Source organism: Heterocephalus glaber, unplaced genomic scaffold (genome assembly GCF_053883595.1).
Source record: "Heterocephalus glaber isolate CG9 unplaced genomic scaffold, H.glaber_assembly_v1.0 deba00000331, whole genome shotgun sequence".
Classification (NCBI taxonomy): Eukaryota; Metazoa; Chordata; class Mammalia; order Rodentia; family Bathyergidae; genus Heterocephalus; species Heterocephalus glaber.
This window is the reverse complement of record NW_028258142.1, coordinates 39,366,238-39,385,106: the sequence shown is the minus strand read 5'-3', so window position 1 is coordinate 39,385,106 and position 18,869 is coordinate 39,366,238. Positions and strand designations below refer to the sequence as shown.

Below are 18,869 nucleotides of genomic sequence, written 5' to 3'. Positions count from 1 at the left end.
CTGTACTTAGGAACAAATTGAGTAGGTCTTTTGCTTACATTTCCAACTGTAAGAAGACAATGGGGTTTTTTTCCTTGGCCTGTATTGGTACACTTTCACCTGTATCTTTTTTTTTTTCAACAAGAACATTTGAGAACTTACCTTGGGCTAAACATTTTGTATTAGTCAATTTTTCTTTTCCGCATTAAATAGCTCCATGTCTTTCAACCTTTTTTTGAAAGGTTTTTTCTTCTGATTCCTTAGCATTACTCTAATTCGCACCTATTTGGATGATGTCCATCTTAAAATGTGGCACTTAGAAATAAATATATAGAAAATGGAGACTTTCAACATCATCAATAATAATACGTAGGAATTATTAAACTTAGCAATATATTAGGCTGTGAGAACAAACATATATGGCACATTATTCTTGTACTCAAAGATTTTTACATTTAATTGGAGATGAAGATTACAACTTTAGATTATATTAAATAACAAATATATGGCTTCTAGGAACTCAGTGTTCAGAGATCTGTGTTTTGGAGTTATTATTGGAAGTTTCTATCTTCTAACTACTGTTGGGTCTTGAAGACTACATTGGATCTGAATATATCAAGCGTACATAAGCACTATAGCACTTTGTCCAAAATAGACATATTGGTAATGCCAGAAATAAAACTCAGATTTTTTTTTTTTTGATCTAAACTTTTTGTTCTTTTTGGTGTAGAAAGAGCAAATGTTTGCTTGAGATTGATCAAAACTACCATTTTTGGAAAGGCCAGTGTAATTAAACTTGGCAAAATTCTAAATTTTTTGTTTGTTTGTTTTGTTATTTTTTTGAGACAGGGTCTCCCTATGTAATTCAGCCAGGCTTTATACTCACTATGTAGCCCAGGCTGGCCTCAAACTCACGGCAATCGTCCTGCCTCAGCTTCCCGAATGGTGGGATTATAGGCGTGCACCACCAGGCCTCGCGCTCCCTTTCTTAAGGGGGGAAAAAGTTTTGACAAGACAGAAAGCCTGGAAGCCTGGAATGTAAGCAGACAACTTTATTTCCGGAATTCTATTTACCCTTAAGAAAGATGGCTGGCGGAGTTTACACATGCGCCGGAGGGACGCTTGGGCGGAGAGTTCCGGCGCGTGCCATTTCGCTCCGAGCATTGATTGGTAGCCGGCAGCAGAGGGGCGAACCGGAAGCGCCTGTATCGTGAAGCTCAACTGATTCGTTCCCGGCCTCTTTCCTGTGTCCAGTTTACAGCTGTAGTTTCTGCCTTTGAAGGTGCTTACCATGGGGGAAACGGAGAAGTTTCACTATATCTACAGTTGTGACCTGGACATCAACGTGCAGCTTAAGATGTAAGAGCACTCTGGGAACTGGGAGAGGGGTGCTGGGCAGGAGGACGCGAAGCAGGGCCCTGCAGCCGTGGGGAGAGAGAGAAGATGCTGACTCTCCCAAAGCCAGGGCTGGGAGCCGGCGGGAGGGCTGAGGCCAGGAGAGCGGAGGAAGTGGATTGTGAGAGGGTCTGGTAGCAGAAAGTTTGAGGACTTGGCCTCTGTGAGAAAGACAGCATTATGAATAAGCTGTTAAGTTCCAGTGTGTCGTCAAGGCAGTTTGCTTTTCAGCCTTTTGAGGAGTTATTACTGTTTCGCATTTACACACGGAGGAACGTCGGTAAAGTCCTGCAGTAAATAAGGGGAGGACGATCTTTACTTTCGAACAGAGTTGGAGGTTGGAATGGAGTTTGCTAACTATGAGAAGACAGACAAGTAGATGTGATAGTTGAGACTGAGATGAGCAAATTGTAACAACAGCACAAGAGATGGAAGAAGTATAGGTTGACTCTGGCTCGTTTGACATTGTTAAAGCAGAGAAGTTGAGAGGAGGTAGTAGATGAGGGTGCCAGTTGCAAAAAGGCCAAGACTACGGGGGAGGAGTCTTGATAGGAAAACCTTTGGACACTACGTTCAAAGTGAAGAATTTATTTTGGTTTGGTTTGGTTGATTTGTTTGGTTTTTGGTGCTACTGGGGCTTGAACCCAGAGCCTTCGCACTGAGCTACATGCCCAGCCCTTTTTAAATGTTGAGACAAGGGTCTCACAATGTTAGTAAGTGGCCCAGACTGGGTTCGAATTTGTGATCCTTCTGCCTCAGCCTCTCAGAGCTAGGAGCATGACATCTTGAAATTAGAAAAATTGAACTGAGCTAAAAGAGTTGGAAATTGTTTCCTTAATAAGTGGATGCAAGAAGTATTGTCAAAGCCTCATTAGTTGTTAACCACAACATAATCCATAATCAGCATTTATTACATATTTTTACTTGATATCAACAAATACATGTCAGAGGGCTATCTGTGTATCTGACATATGTGGTAGATACATCAGTACGAGAATCAGTTGTTTAGATGGAGAAGGTTACCCTTCTAAGCAGAGGAGTTTTGATGTAAAATTTTCATCATGTGAAGACTCTGACCAATGTTATTTCTGGAGACTGAGAAGTCCAAGGTCGAGAGACTGCATCCAGTGAGAGCCTTCTTGCTGGTGGGGACTCTGCAGAGGCCCAAGGTGGTGCATGATATCACATGAAGATCCAGATAATCACATGAAGATCTTCCTGTCTCTCTGCTCTTCCTATCTCATGTGTACTGTTCATGCTTACTTCAAGTATATGTCTGGAACGGGAGGCCCCTGCCCAAAGTCAGGCTAGGTGCTTCTGGGACATTGTCTTCCTATGGTGGGAAAAACATTGGATTTGGCCTCCTTGTCCTTTTGGTTTTTATTTGTATCTGTTTAGGTGACCTTAGATAATAAATTTGATCGCTTAGTTTCTATTTTCTCGTTTTTAAAATGAGAATATGTGAAAATTAAGAAAGATTGTATCAAATGACTGACACAGTATCTGACATAATCTTGATGTCCAAGAAATATATCTGCTTCTTTTATAGTGTCTTGTGCATATCTATGGTGACTTGTAACAGTGTACTTTTAAAAAATTTGTAAGTAATGGTCAGATAGTACATGTACATAGTAAAATAAAAAGGGCCAAAGATTTAGCTCAGTGGTGCCACTGCCTGCTTGGCAAGTGCAAGGTCCCGAGTTCAAACACCAGTACCAATAAAACAAAACAAAAAAGTAAAAAATGGGCTGAGCATGTAGCTCAGTGTGAAGTCCCTGGTTTAAATCCCCAGTGCTGAAAGAAACAAAACAAAACAAGATTGGTGGCAGGGTATAAAATTAAGAAGTCTAATATGGAGAAATATGTTAATGAAGATAGATGGAGACCTTTATCAGATATAAAGGTGACTTTAACTTTATTTCTAGAAAGATGTTCTTTGGGTAGTATAGGGTTACTTTGATAGATACAAACTTTTTCTTAGTATTTGTGGTGCATATGTGTACAGTATATGCTTTAAAAATGTATGTCTAAAACATTGTTATTCTTGTGCTTTCAGAGGAAGCTTGGAAGGGAAGAGAGAACAAAAGAGTTATAAAGCCGTCCTAGAAGACCCAATGTTGAAGTTTTCAGGGCTGTACCAAGACACGTGCTCTGATCTATATGTTACTTGTCAGGTTTTTGCAGAGGGGAAGCCTCTGGCTTTGCCAGTGAGAACATCCTATAAGGCATTTAGTACAAGATGGAAGTAAGTGTTTTTTTTTAATATGGTAGATTTTAGACTGTTCATCCATTTCTTTGTAGATCACACAAATAGGGACAACTTAGTATGGATTTTAAAGGAATTTCTTAATTTTATACCTGTATACGTTGATTAGCTTAAAGCAGTAACTTGCTTAGATAAAGTATTCTACAGATAAACTGGCCATTGTGGCACACACTTGTGTTCCCAGCACTTGTGAGGTTGAGTCAGGAGGAGTATGAGTTGGAGGTTAACCCGAGGCCATCCTGGGCTGCACAGAGGGTTCAAGGCAAGCTTGGACTACTTAGCAAGACCCTGTCTCAAACAAAAAAGGTGTTATACATATAACTATTATAATCACAGTTGAAGTGGACATGAATTTATATATGTAGTAAGGATATTATTTTCATATGTCTAACCTGATCTTTGGAACTTAGATCTGTTGTCATTTGTTTGGATAAGATTTTTATTATTATTTCCCATATGAAACTTTCTTTTAGGTTCATGGTTTATTCGGCGTAGTACATTAGCAGAACACTGCTGCGATGCTGGGTAAATGTAGGTTAATGAGCACACTGATGTTCTTTTTCCAGGTATTGTGGTCCTTAATCTCACCTCTTGATTCTGTTTATTTAATAGACCACATAGGGCACTTCCAACCTTCAGTCAGTATTTTGCAGCACTCTGGTAGTGTCAGTGCTAGATAACAATTGTGTGCTCTTAAGGAGGGAGCTTGTGCTCACAGTGTTCAGGAGAGACAGGATATGGCCACGTGGACAAGTGCACTGTGCCATTGAGAGAAGAACCCTGTATTTGCCAGTTCTTGCCCAGTGGGGCTGGGAACACTTTTAGGGAGGAGGAGCCTGAGCTTTGGTGATCTGGCTATATCAAAACCAACCACTATACTAGTGCAGCTTCTTTGGTAGTCTTTTTGTGTCAAATAGGCATAGGTGTGTATCTTTTATTTGCATGTTTATTTATTTTTTGTTGTTTTGGGTCAGGATCTCACTGTAGTTTTGGCTGGCCTGGAACTCATTGTGCAGCCCTAGCTGGCCTTTTACTTGCTGAAGTCCTGCCTCACCCTCATACCTGGCTTTATTTTGGGGAATTTAAATGCCACCTGCTGTTTAGGGAATGGAAATGTGCTTACATTTCTATATTATTAAAAATAAACATTCCTTAGTGAGATAATATATACTGCCATGGTTGGAAAGTCTAAAGCACTGATAGCTAAGTGTTGCCAGGATTAGTGAAATAATTTGGGAATCAAAAAAAATCTCATGTAAGATTACATGCCTCTCTAGTGTAAACTGATGACTTCTTTATAATATAAAAGGTGCTGTACAAGCCAGGGATGGTGGCACACACCTGTAATCCTAGCACTGGGGAGGCTGTGGCAGGAGGATCACCATGACTTCGAGGCTAGCCTGAACTACATGGCAAGACACTGTCTCATTGAGATGTTTTCTCAACATTGTTTTTTTAAACAGTTGTTTCCTTGTCTTTTTTTTTTTAAGGTACTAGGAATTGAATCTAGAACTTTCACATTTAACTACAGCTCAAGCCTTTTTAAAAAATGTAATATTTTTTTAGTACATGTTTGCAGTACATAATGATTACATTCATCATGAAGAGGTGGTACATGTGTATAACACATTTTAATTCTTTTTTTCCCCCCTCTCCGCATTCCTCTATCTTTTATATTTATTTTTATTTATTTTTTTCCAGTACTGGGGTTCAGACTCAGGCCCTTGCACTTTCAAGGCAGGCGAGGTGCCACTGAGCTAAATCCCCAGCCCTATTTATTTTTTTTAATTGCTGAGGCTTTCAATCCTCTTGCTTCAGCTTTCCAGAGTGTTGGGATTATAGGTGTGCACCACCATACCTTGCTTGAATTTTTTTTTTTTCTTGCTTGAGTTTGATGAAGGGATTTAACAGTGTTTTGTTTTTTGGTTTGATTTTATTTTGTTTGTGTTGTTTTATGGTACTGGGAATTGAACTCAGGGTCTCGCACTGAGCTGCATCCCCAGCTGGTTTTGTTTTGAGACAGTTTTGTTATATAGTTCAGGCCAGCTTTGAACTCATTATGTAGCCTAGCAGCAATCCTGCCTCAGCCTCCTGAGTGCTAGGATTACTGGCTGCATAGGCTACCACACTCAGCAACACCGTTACTTTATAAACTGTATTAAAATGTTTCTTGTCTTATGTATTTAAGTATATTTATATTTCAAGTAGCAAAATTAAGATGACTACCACATTACTTTTTAGAGTACTAACCTAATCTTTTTGGAAGCGTTTCCTCTGATCAAATCTTTTTGTGTGATTTGTTAATTTGAAAGAAAGATACACATGTGTTTATATTGACTTTATTTCTATAGCTGGAATGAATGGCTCAAACTGCCTGTGAAATACCCTGACCTGCCCAGGAATGCCCAAGTGGCCTTGACGATATGGGATGTGTATGGACCAGGAAGAGCAGTGCCTGTAGGAGGAACAACTGTTTCTCTCTTTGGAAAATATGGGTGAGCATTCTGTTCCGTTTATATTTTGGAAAGTTGTAGCTTTCTGCCTCTTTTCTCTTCTGCAGGGCTTTATGTCCTTTATGCTGTGTGGTTCTCCACATAAAAACTGGTGGGGTACATAGGATTTGGTTATCCTTGAGGCTGAATTTGACACATATTTTCTACAGAATATGCAAATAGATTAAGAAACAGTTTATAACACTCTACTATTAGTGATTGGTAGCGTGATTTCTGTTAAAAAGTAGAAGTTATCAGGAACTAGGACCTTATTTGGACAGATGAAAGACTATCTTGCATATTGTAGCTGTTTTGTTATAGGTTTTTCGCTTCTTTATAATAGTGGCAGAAAGGATGATAAGTAGACTTAAAAGTCCATTTGCCGATGACAGTATTGATTGTAGTATAAAAGTTAATTCTGGCTTTTTAAAAAATTTTTTTACAAATAATAGAAATTTATTATTTAAAAAAAACTCATCATCTGGGAGGGTATTTTTCTTTTCCTGGGACAGGATGGGTTCAGTTTACTTTTAGAGAATTATTGACATTCTATTATTCTTTCTACATTTATAAATTGGAATTTTTCCCTAAAGAACTTGGTCTTTTAAACATTAGTTATCCAAGTATATGATTTATATTAAAAAAGTATATGGAATAATGAGTCAGTACTCTAGTAACCTGCAAAGTTTTGATTGATGGCTTTTTTGTGTTTTACACATTCACTGTGGGGCTGTATTTCCCGTGTCTCGTAGCTGAGTGGCTCTGGTTTGAACGTACTATGATCCTGCCGACTTGAACCATCAGTGGTACGTGCATGAGTGTCCCACCAGGCGACTTTATATTAATTTTGTTAGTAAAAAGACTGATAAAAGTGATTAGTTGGGACAGTAATTAGTGATTAGGTGGGTGGTTCAAACCGGTAGAAATGTGTTAAACTTTGTCACGAAGTTTTACAGTTAGAAATTTTGAATATTGTTTAGTCCATTGCTTTTTTTTTTTTTTTTTTTTTTCCCCAGTACTGGGAATTGGACTCAGGACCCAGCACTTGCCAGTGAGGCACGGCGCCACTGAGCTAAATCCCCAGCCCAGTCCATTGCATTCTATACTCTTAGAACTCCTATTTTTGGTCAGCAGGCAAGGTTTTCAAACTTGGGCCATTTACTCATCACTTTAAGAATTCTAGCCATATCTCTGTACTAAATGTACTCTTCTTTCCTTTACATTTTTATTAAACCTAGCTCACTTTCTTTTTACTAATGCTTTTATGGGTACATTTTAGATATACATAATGATAATATTCATCATAGGGAATTTGTACCTGTACATGATATATCTTGCTTTTTTTTCTCCATTCCTCTCCTCTCCCTTTAACCCCTCTTCCCCTCCTTATTTACAAAAACTTTGTTTGCATTTTTTCCTTCTATTCTTTTTTCTTGTCCCTTCCTTCCTTTCCTATCCTTCCTCCCTTGTTCTCCTTGTCATTTGAACATGTTCTTCCCATTTCCCAATATCTATCATACCTTTTGGTCCTTATTTACACTTTTGGTTTGTTACACTAGAGTAACAATGAAATACTGGAACATGTGTGTCTGATTTATTTCACTTAAGTGTATGGTCTCAGAGTGCATCCATTTAGCTAGAATGTCTGAAGCTTATCCTTCTTTATGGCAGAGCAGTATTCCATTGTCTAAAAAAAAACCCCACGTCTTCTTTATTCATTCATCAGGGATGGGCCTCAGGTGTTTCCAAGATTTGGCTATAACAAACTGTGCTGCTGTAAACATGGGTGTGCATATATCGCTGTGGAATAATGCATTAAATTTTTTTTGGAAGATACCTAGAAGGGGAATAGGTCAAATGGAGCTTCTATTTTTAGTTTTTTTAAGAAATCTTCACACTGATTTCCACAGTGATTGCACCAGTCTACACTCCTACCAGCAGTGGAGAAGGGTTCTTTTTCCCCCACAGCCCCACCAGCATTTGTTATTGGTTGATTTCTTGATAGCAGCCATTTTCTGGACAGGGATGGAATCGCAGCATTTAATGTGCATTTCTCAAATGACCAATGATGTTGAACATTTTTCCATATATTTATTTGGTGTTTCTACTTCTTCGTTTGAGAAATGTCTGTTCATTTCAGATGCCCAGTTTTGGCTTGGGTCTTTAAATCTGGGTTGTCTGATTTTTTTGAGTTCTTTATATATTCTAAATAGTAGTCCTTTGTCTGCTGAATAGCTGATAAAATTTTTTTCCCACACTGTAGGTTGTCTCTTCGCTGTGTTGGTGGTTATTCTTGCTGTGCAAAAGCTTTTTAATAAAATGAGATCCCAGTTGTTGATTCTTTGTAATATTTCCTGTGCACTTGCGTTTTGTTCATAAAGTTTTTGCCTACACAAATATCTTCAAGAGTCCTACCTATTTTATCTTCCAGCAGATTTAGGGTTTCTCTTTTAATATTTAGATCTTTGATCTATTTGTATTTTAGTTCAGTGCACGATGAAAGATATGGGTCTAGTTTCAGTCTTTGGCATGTAGAAAGCCAGTTTTTCCAGCACCATTTATTTTTATTTTATTTTAATTTATTATTTTTGATATGGGGGATCAAACTTGGGACCTTGCACTTGCAAGGCAGGTGCCGGAACCACTGAGCTAAATCCCCGGCCCTCCAGCACCATTTTTAAAGAGAGTCTCTGTTTTCCAGTGAAGGTGTTTGGCTCCTTTGTCAAAGATAAGGTGGCTTACTCTCCCGACCCCCCACATGGAGTGAGCACCCCCAGGAAGCCCCCCCATGTTTTGCTGGATCCTTGGTGGACACATTAAACAGTGACTCTCAAACCACAACTCACAAATGCATGGAATGCCAGAATTTCTCTTTTCTAATTCCTATTTGGAGTGATAACATTTTTCTTTTTGTGATTTTTTTTTTTTTAAAGAGAATAGTGTAGTACCTTGAAACAATTGCAGTTCTAATATGTTGTCACTGTTTCTATCTACAAGTTCCGATTCTTTCACAGTTATTGTACTCACTTGTGCACTAGTGTCAATAAAATTGACATTTGTGAAGCGAAGAAAAAAAAGAAGATAAGCCGGCTTAGTATATTTGGAATTGTTTCTGCATCTTCTAATCTGTTGTTTTGATCCTTGGGTCTGTTTTCTATGTCTAGTACCATGCTGTTTTTATCACAGTAGCTTTGTAGTATAATTTCAAGTCAGAGATTGCCCTGCGCCCCGCCTTGCCTTTGTTGCCTTTGCTATTCTAGGTCTTTTCTGGTTCCAAATGAACTTTAGTATTGTTTTTTTTTTTCTAATTCTGTAAGTTATCCGATTGGTATTTTGATCGGGATTGCATTAAATCTGTATAACACTTTGTGAAGTATGACAGTTTTCACTGTATTGGTTTTTCTTATTCAATAACAAGGGATATCTTTCCATTTTCTGATATGCTCTTTAATCTCCTTTTTCAGAATACTGTAGTTTTCAATGTAGAGGTCTTTTACTTCCTTTGTTAGATTAATTTCTAGGTGTTTCATTTTTTTGGATGCTATTGTGAAAGGTGTTGTTTCCCTAATTTCTCTCTCAGTGAGTGTTATTCTTGTACAAGAAGGCTATTGATTTTCAAGTGTTGAGTTTATATCCAGCTATGCCACTGAATTTGGTTATTAAATCTAGAAGTTTTGTGGTGGAGCCTTTTGGGTGTTCTTTGCAGAGTATTATGTGATCTACAAATAATGTTAATTTAACTTCTTCCTTTTCTGTCCTTATTCCTTTTATTTCTTTCTCATATTTTGCTCTGGCTAATGTTTCCAGAACTATATTGAACAGGAGTGGTGACAGTGGACATCCTTGTCTTATTCCTGATTTTAGAATGAAAGTTTTCAGTTTTTGTCCATTTAGTATGATGTTGGCTCTTGGTTTGTTATAGCTGGCTTTTATCAGATTGAGGTAAAGACCATCCATACCAATTTTCTGTAGATTATTATCATGAATAAGTGTTGGACCTTGTCAGTGCTTTTTTCTGCATCTATTGAGAGGATCATATGGTTTTTGTCCTTGGTTCTCTTAATATAATGTGTTGTATTTATTGATTTGCGTATGTTGAACCAGCCTTGCATCCCTGGGGTGAATCCTACTTGGTCATGGTGTATAATCTTCCTGATGATTTGCTGGATTCTGCTTGCCAGTATCTTCTTGAGAATTTTTGCACCTATCTTCATTAGGGAGATGGGGGCCTATTGTTTCCTTTTTTGGTTGGATATTTCTCTGCTTTTGGTATCAGGGCAATGGTTGCTGCCAGGAATGAATTTGGGAGTATTGCTTCCATTTCAATTTTATTAAAGAGTTTGAGATGTAGCAACATTAGGCCTTCTCTAAATTTCTTTTCTTTTCTTTTTTTTTTTTTTGGCACCGGGGATTGAACTTGGGACCTTGTGCTTGTGAGGCAGGCGCCAGAACCACTGAGCTAGATCCCCGGCCCTCTAAATTTCTTGTAGAATTCAGCAGTGAATCTTTCAGGGCCTGGACTTTTCTTTATTTGTAGGTTTTTAATTACATCTTCAATTTCATTGGCTGATAATTGGTTTATTTAGAATTCTTATATCATCTTGGTTGAGTTCTGGTAATTCATACATATCTAGGAGCCTGTCCATTTCTTCAGTGATTTCCATCTTATTAGAATACAGGTTCTCGAAGTATAGGTTATTGATGATCTTTTGTATTTCTGCAGGATCTGTTGTGATTTCACCCTTTTCATTCCTAAATTGTGTGGGTTTGAGTCTTTTCTTTCCTTTTTTTTTTTGATAAGATTGGCAAAAAGTTTGTTTTCAAAGAACCAACTCTTTGATTCATCGATTCATACTATTTTTTTTTTTTTTAGTCTCCATGACATTAATTTCTGCTCTGATCTTTATCATTCCCTCCCTCGTATGAGCTTTGGGCTTGACTTGCTCTTCTTTTTCTAGAAGCTTGAGGTTCCATGTTAGGTTGTTTGTTTGAGCCCATTGTGTTTTCCTGATAGGGGTGTTTACCGCTATAAATTTCCCTTGTAGGGCTGGTTTCATCGCATTCCATAAGTTCTGTTATGTTGTATTGGCATTGTTGTTTACTTGTGGAAACTGTCTGATTTCTATTTTAATTTCATCTGGGACCCAGTGGTTGTTCAGGAGGGTATTATTTGATTTCCATGTGTTTTTAAGAAGTTCTTGTGGTTTCTTTTGCTGTTGTTTTCCAATTTCATTGCACTGTGGTCTGATAATATGCATGGGATAATATCAATTCTTTTGCATTACTTAATAATATTGTATGAGCTAGTATGTAGTCTGTTTTGGAGAATATCCTGTGTGCAGCTGAGAAGAATGTATTCTAGTGTTGTGGGGTGGAACACTCTGTAGACATCTAAGTCCATTTGTTTAAAAGTTTGTTTCAGTTCTGATATTTCTTGGTTAATTTTTTTGTCTAGTTGATTTGTGACAGTGGGGTATTAAGGTCTCCTATTACAACTGTATTAGTGATTATTTGACTTTTTATGTCTGTTAATATTTGTTTTATATATTTGGGTACACTGGCATTTGGTGCATATATATTTATGATTATTATCTCTTCCCCTTGGATTGTTCCCTTTACCAGGATATAGTGACCTTCTTCGTCTCTCTTAATCAGTCTTTGCTTGAAACTACTTTGTCTGCAAATAAAATAGTTACTCCTGCTTTTTTCCTTTTTCCTGTGGCATACAGTATTGTTTTCCATCCTTTGAAATTCTTTGTATGAATTTCTTTTTGAATTAAATGTGTTTCTTGTATGCAGCATATTGTTAGACCTTGCTTTTTGGTCCATCCTGCTAGTCTGTTTGTTTTGATTGGTGAATTGAGAACATTTACATTGATGGTTATAACTGATATGTATTGACTTATCCTTGTCATGTTATTTTCCTGTTATTGCCCCCCCACTCCCCCACTGCATGTTTAATTACTCACCTTGCCTGGTGGACTCATTCTGTTGGGGTTCATGGAATTGTAGTCCTCTTTTATTTCTTTAGGAATATTCTTTAGAACATTTTGGAGGATGGTTTCGTGGTCATGAATTTCTTCAGGTATTCTTTCTCTTGAAAGTATCTTATTTCTCTATCAATTTTGAAAGATAGTTTTGCAGGGTACAGCAATAAGGGATGGAGGTGTTTTTTTTGTTTTGTTTTTTTGGTACCAGGAATCGAACTCAGGACCTTGCACTTATGAGGCAGGCACCAGAACCACTGAGCTAAATCCCCAGCCCTGGAGGTTGTTTTCTTTTAGGCCTTAAAATACTTCACTCTAAGCTCTCTTTGACTTGAGGGTTTGTGTTGAGATGTCTCCTGTGATTCTGTTGGGCTTTCCTTTGTAGGTGATTTGTTTCTTTTCTTTAACAGTTCTTAATATTCTGTTCTGGTGTTGAATTTCTGGACTCTTGACTGTTGCATGCCTTAGTGTAGTTTTTTTTTAAATTTTTTTGATCATTGCTAATTGGAGTTCTATCTGCCTCACTTATCTTTGTCAAATTCTTTTTCCCTGTTTGGGAATTTTTCTGCCATTACTTCTGTGAACAGGTTTCTTTATGTCATTTGTGCCTCTCCTGCTTTTTCATTGACTCCAGTCAATCTTATGTTATTCTTCTTTGCATCATCCAGCAGCTGTTAGATTGATTTTTCATGGTCCCTTACTATTTTTAAGAGATCTTTCTTTTCATGAACACTAACTGGAATGCTGTCTTCTATAGCTGATAGTCTTCTGTCTTCACATTGGCTCTTTTTGCTGCGTGTACTTTCAATGTATTTTTTTTTTTTTTTGTACCAGGGATCGTACTCCTTTCAATGGAAGTTTTGATCTTCTGGATATCTGGTTTGAGTCTGTTTCATGGATTCCATTTCTTTCCTATATTGGGAGTTCATGATTTCCATCATTTTCTAAGCTCCTCTATTTTTTTTTTTAATCTGTACCTGCTCTATAGTCACTAACCATGTCTTTCATCATGGCCACCATCTCTGTAGTTATCTGAGACATTATCTCTGATATGATTTTTTTCTAGAGCCTCATTCATCTGCTTTGTTTCTTCTGCTGTTGCCACTTCAGGTGGGTAGCTTTTGAATTGTTCTACCTCATTGCCCCCTCAGTTTGCCTTTGTGGAGCTGGAAGTCGGGGGTTAGCTTAAATGCGTTCTTATTTTCTTTTTGGTTAATTCCTGGGTTGATGCTTGTAAATTGCTTCTGGCAGATAGCTTTATTGGTAGTAGGTAGAACCCTTAGGAAATGACTACTTCTCAGAGATGTCTTTCGGGTGTAGGTGACTTTTGGATTTTGAGCCTGTTGCAAGATCCTTTGTCTTCAATTTATTGGAGATGAGAAGTTGCTGCTTATTTGGCCCAGCCCCTGGTTCTTTGGCACCAGCCTATAGTATTGTTTATGACCTTAGCCAGTCTTTGTCTTGGCATACTGGGAAGAACAACTGATTAGAACAATTATGTCACCTTGACTAAAGTAGTACAATCAGCAATAGCAACAGCATCAAAAACACCCTAGAAAATGAGAAACTGTGGTAACTTAATTTGCCATCTTTAACTCTATTAACTAGATTTGTGTTTATATAACAAATCTAAAACAAGCAAGAAAATTGTATACAGCATATATGCCCTCAATGTGGAGATTTTACTCTCAGGAGAAAATTTTAAAGGGGTTGGGTGAAAAAATAGAGAAATAGAAGAGGAAGAAGAAGAGGAGGAGGCTGAAGAGGAAGAAGAGATTAGAAGTAAGGCTTGAGGACAAAGAAAGAGTATGTGAACTTCGGGAAACTGGTAAAGAAGACAGGAGATAAAGAGAGAAGGAGGAAATAAAAACAAGAACATAATAGAACAACAACAAACAGCCTGCTTGCAAAAAACTGTCCTTAAAATGGTTTTATTTGTGTCTAGTCAGATGGAAGCAGATAGTCATCTCATTTCAATTTAAAGTGAAGATGAGATTTTACTTCGGCATTTTCTTTATTAGGCTGTCCAAGTATGCCACTGTCCAGATTATAACATATTTTCATATAGATGTTTGGATGCTTTGAACAATGAGGAAGGAGTACAAAAAGGTAGATCTCCAACTTTTATTTTCCTTAGGCAGGTAAAAAAACTGGATGAAAGTTAAAACAACTCATTTTTCTCTCTATGTCCTGCTGCCTTGGCCAAAGGTAACGCAGGTAGCAATAGAGACAAGCTGGGTATTTCGGTGAATCCTGTGAGTTGTGGAGGATATCTTCAGGATATCCCATGTGTAGAGCAGTGAGCAAACTTTCATCTGTGCTCCTGGGTTGCTGCTAATACTTCTCTGCATGGTGTTGCTGATGTCCAGCAAGTCAAAACAACATGAGTCTTCTGAGTGGTCTCAGCAGGAAGCCAGTATATATTTTCTACCACCTGTCATCAGAAGTCTTGTTATGTGCCACCACTGTTCTCATGCGTTAAACCATATTTTCTTCAAATGATTTTTGTGCAGTAAAGTATAATACCAGTGCTCCTTTTTCCCTAAAGCCTTTTGGTATGCACTTAGCAGGTTGGAAAAATGGTCCTCAAAGCATCTACTATTATAACATTGATAATCTTGTGACTACCAACTGTTGGTATTTACTGATACGTTTTCTAATTTGATTTTGGTTTCTGATTTTGATTTTGGTGTGAAGTAGAACTTCTTGAAGTCTGTTTAATAACTGAAAGACTGATCTGTTAGGAAAAGGTGAGAATAATGTGTTTTTAATTTGAACATCTCGCTTGTGGCATGTCTAGTAGGTAGCAAATGGATTGATAATTAGGCTGTGTTGACAAAGAACCATAGGTAAGCTGCAGCTTTCTCTTGCAGATTTTTTTCCAAATGTGAATTCTAAAGTCAAGGCAGTTGCTGCACTAGTGGCTTGGCCCTGTAAGCACAACTGCAGCAGCAGCTGTTGCTGAGGCCTCTGCTGGAGGTGAAGGAGGGAACACTGTGCTGTTCCTTCTGTCTTGCCCATTTGACTTAATTTCCCAAGTGGACATGATGCCCTGTGGACATCTTCTGCCTCTCCATCTGGAGACTGTGTAATGCTGCAAGGTTCCATTAGTGTCAAAAGAATATAATACGTTCCCTTGCTCAGTAGAGTCACTTGGCATCGTCCTTACCCTCCACACACCTACCCAGTCCTTAAATCTGTTCTCCAAATCCATCCCAAGGTACCTAAATCATTTAATGAACTGACTTCCTGCCAAATGTGCTTATTTTTGATTTATTTAAATTCATCCAGTCAGAGTATTCACTAGGGGTTGGGAAGGAGGAGAGAAGGGAGGGAAGCCTTCTGTTTCTAAGGTATATTTAAGAAGATTCATTTAAAGTGGTGTTATTACTTCACTGTACCCAGAGCCTCAAGGACTGCTTTCTAAGCAGGTCTGCTGGATATTGAATCTATTACAGTTGAAAGGGGAAGAAAATTAACTTTATAAAAAGCATGTGAATGTGCTTTTCTTGTAATGTAACTTTAAAAAATTTTTTAACATTAAAAAAAATTGAGAATTCTTCACAACCAGTGCATTTTAAAAAATTTAGTCCATAAGGTAAGCTTTCACCAATATAGTTGCTAGAATTACCTTTTTTATTGCCAACTTTAGAGACCTTATAGCAGATATGGTCCTTAATTTTACTGTGCTAATGTAGCTATCCTTTATAGCTTCTAATCTAAATGTTTATGGCACTTTATGAAAATTCCCTTGATTACCTCAGAAAAAAATCTATGACATTTTCCTTTAGTCAGAACATTTTAATAATTGTTTAAAAATTTGTGTAAATCTATTGCAACTACTGTCTTATAAAGACTGAAAAAGAGTTATGTTCACAATGTCTTTTTTTTTTTTTTGGTACTGGGGATCGAACTCAGGACCTTGTGCTTGCAAGGCAGGCAGGGTGCCACTGAGCCAAATCCCCGACCTGTCTTATTTTTTTAAATTATTAAATATGTATTTACACGAAATGTTTTAAACTTTCTATTCTCCTACATGTATTTCTTATCTTTTTCTTTCCATTGCAACTAACAACTTGGTCTTTAAGCTTTGGTGGAGATGCTGTTTGAGTAGCCTTTATATTATTTGAAAGGTTTTACTTAAAACATTTGTAAAAGACAATACACTAAGGGTAGATCATCTCTGATTCCCTATAAAAAACAAAACTCAGAAATATTTGATGTTAACATGGTTGAATCACATTCTTTAAATCTCTTTATGAGCTTATCCAACCTTTGCTGTAGATTTTCTTGGCAGTTCTTTGAAGGACACTTGACAATCAGAGGTTGCATAATCTTTTACTTTAAAGCCTGATAAACAGACTTAGGCTGAATCCTGACTGTGTGCTAAATTTCTGATTTGTAGATGTGGGTTTTTTGGGTTTTTTTTAACATGAGTCCACTACAGTATTGTATTCACTTTTAGAATATCCTTCTTAAAGAAAAGAGAACATGAGAAAAACCACCCTGTGCAGTGAAAAGGATAATAGTGGCTAGTATTTATTGAATACTTATTATATGGCAGCCACTATTCTAAGTACTTTTTTTAAGTACTGTGCTAAGCATTCTAAGTACTTTCTAACCTGTAATGATTTATTTAACTTTTGCAATAACCCTGTGAGTTACAAGTATTCTCTATTAATCCCACTTTGTACATGCAAAAACTCAGATACTGAGAGGTTAGATTACCTTATCCTATGTCATGTATGTAATATATGGCACTGCTATGACTCAAACCCATACATGCTAAATTGTCACAGGAGGTAGTTAACAAAACTTTTCAAATTTTAATTTCAGTCATTGTAAATGTGACATTGTTGTTTTGGGTAGAAATCTGGCCTCTATTATTAAGACCTCCACGAAGCCATGAAGTAGTGTGTGCTCCATTATCAGTCCTTTTCTCCTTCTACTCATAGGTTTCTCTGAAACAGTTCTGAGGGGGACAAGAATAGCATGAGAAAATGAATGTTATATGGATTTTAATTGCTTAATTTGTTGCTGTACAACCTAGTGGTGGCTGAAAGTTTGGCATTAGAGAAATGTATTTCTTTATGTAAAATGCTTTGTTTTCAGGAATCTAAAATTTTCTGTAATAAGCTGCATTAATTTACTTCTTCCTCAACAATTTTCCTCTAGCATGTTTCGCCAAGGGATGCATGACTTGAAAGTCTGGCCTAATGTAGAAGCAGATGGATCAGAACCCACAAAAACTCCTGGCAGAACAAGCAGTACTGTCTGTGAAGATCAGATGAGCCGCCTTGCCAAGGTAAAAAGGATTGTTGAAACTAGTAGAATCTTCTGAATGATGTCTGTAATAGCATACCATCTTATTATGAATTCTGTCAGATTTTTTAAAATTTAAATTTAACTTTTTAGTAACAGTTTTATTGAAATACGATTCATATCCATAAAATTCACTCTTAGAAAATGTACAGTTCCAAGTTGTGTAATCACTGCTGTGTAATTTTAGAATCTTCTCATTGCTCCTGAAAGAAGTCATGTATTCATTAGCAATTAATCCCTTTTCCCTTCCCTGCAGCTCCTAATCTACTTTCTTTCTCTATGGCTTTGGATATTCTAGACGTTTTATATAAGTGGAATCACATGTTATGTGGTCTTTTGTTCTGAAATCTCCTCACGTTTGAAAATGTGGATCTCTTAGTGATGTTTTCAAGATAACCACCTACCTTTACCTGTGACATTGTCTTAGTGTTACATGAGAGATGCTTATGTTTTTTGGAAATGAAGACTCATTATATAGTTAATTAGTCTGATGTGCCTTTATCTTCGTTTTTGTAAGCAAATCAAGTTATTTTTTTCTTTCAAGATTGTTTTAATGAAGTGTTTTCAAAATAAAAACATTGCAATTTTGTACTTAAATTGTAACAGTATAATTTATTTTGTATATCCTCTTACAAAGGCCTGTGTTAGATTCTGCTTAAAGGTTCTTTTACAATTCTTTTGTTTAAGACTTTCTTTTACTTTTCACATGTATTTTTTCTTTCTTGATCTTAATGTGGTTTTATTGGTATAGATGACTTTTTAATGTCTGGAGGAAGTTTTGATGCTAATCATTTAACAGCTTTTTGCTTCTACCTACAGAGAATAGTACTCAATTACAAAAATATTTGTGTGGTTAGGCTTTGTGCTTCAACATAAAAATTCCTGTTACCATGTCTGTTCTTTATATTGCTCTTTTAAGGAAAAATGATCTCATAGCTATCTAATAAGCATATTGACCAATACATTATTACTGATCTCTTCTCTCTATATTTAAATAAGTGAAATTTGATGTTCACTTCAGCTGTTTATTCTGAGATCTTGTTTGTGTTTTTGCAAGGAGCATAGGAAAGTTCACAAATTTTTTTGTATATCTACCTTCTCTTTGAGTTTATGTACGTTGGCAGTGGTCTTTGATTGAAGCTACTTTCTGTGACTTATGTCAAATAATGCTAGACATTTTATTAGAATCAGCTCATTTATAAACTGTGGAGTACAAAAAAATGTGAACAACATAGTTAAATCACAAATACTAGAGGAATGTGGATTACACTGAAGAAACAGAAGGTCTTAAATTGTCTTTTGAGGGTTGCATTATGACTTATGGATGAAATTCTATAATTGGAGGAAGGAATGGCAAAGTCAGGAAATGTAAAGCTGTATAGTTACACAGTTTATGCACTTTCTTTCTTTATTTTTATTCAAATTATT

General features: G+C 36.9%; 1 protein-coding gene across 1 annotated transcript in view; it reads left to right on the top strand.

Annotated features, from left to right (window-relative positions):
- The first annotated feature begins 1,148 nt into the window (after window positions 1–1,148).
- Window positions 1,149–18,869, top strand: part of Pik3c3 (phosphatidylinositol 3-kinase catalytic subunit type 3) — a 128,004-nt gene continuing 110,283 nt past the window's right edge. The window contains exons 1-4 of the mRNA XM_004855249.4: window positions 1,149–1,338; window positions 3,431–3,619; window positions 5,992–6,135; window positions 17,295–17,424. Coding sequence (XP_004855306.1) covers window positions 1,271–1,338; window positions 3,431–3,619; window positions 5,992–6,135; window positions 17,295–17,424 — 531 coding nt within the window. The 5' untranslated portion in view covers window positions 1,149–1,270. The remainder of the gene's footprint in view (window positions 1,339–3,430; window positions 3,620–5,991; window positions 6,136–17,294; window positions 17,425–18,869) is intronic.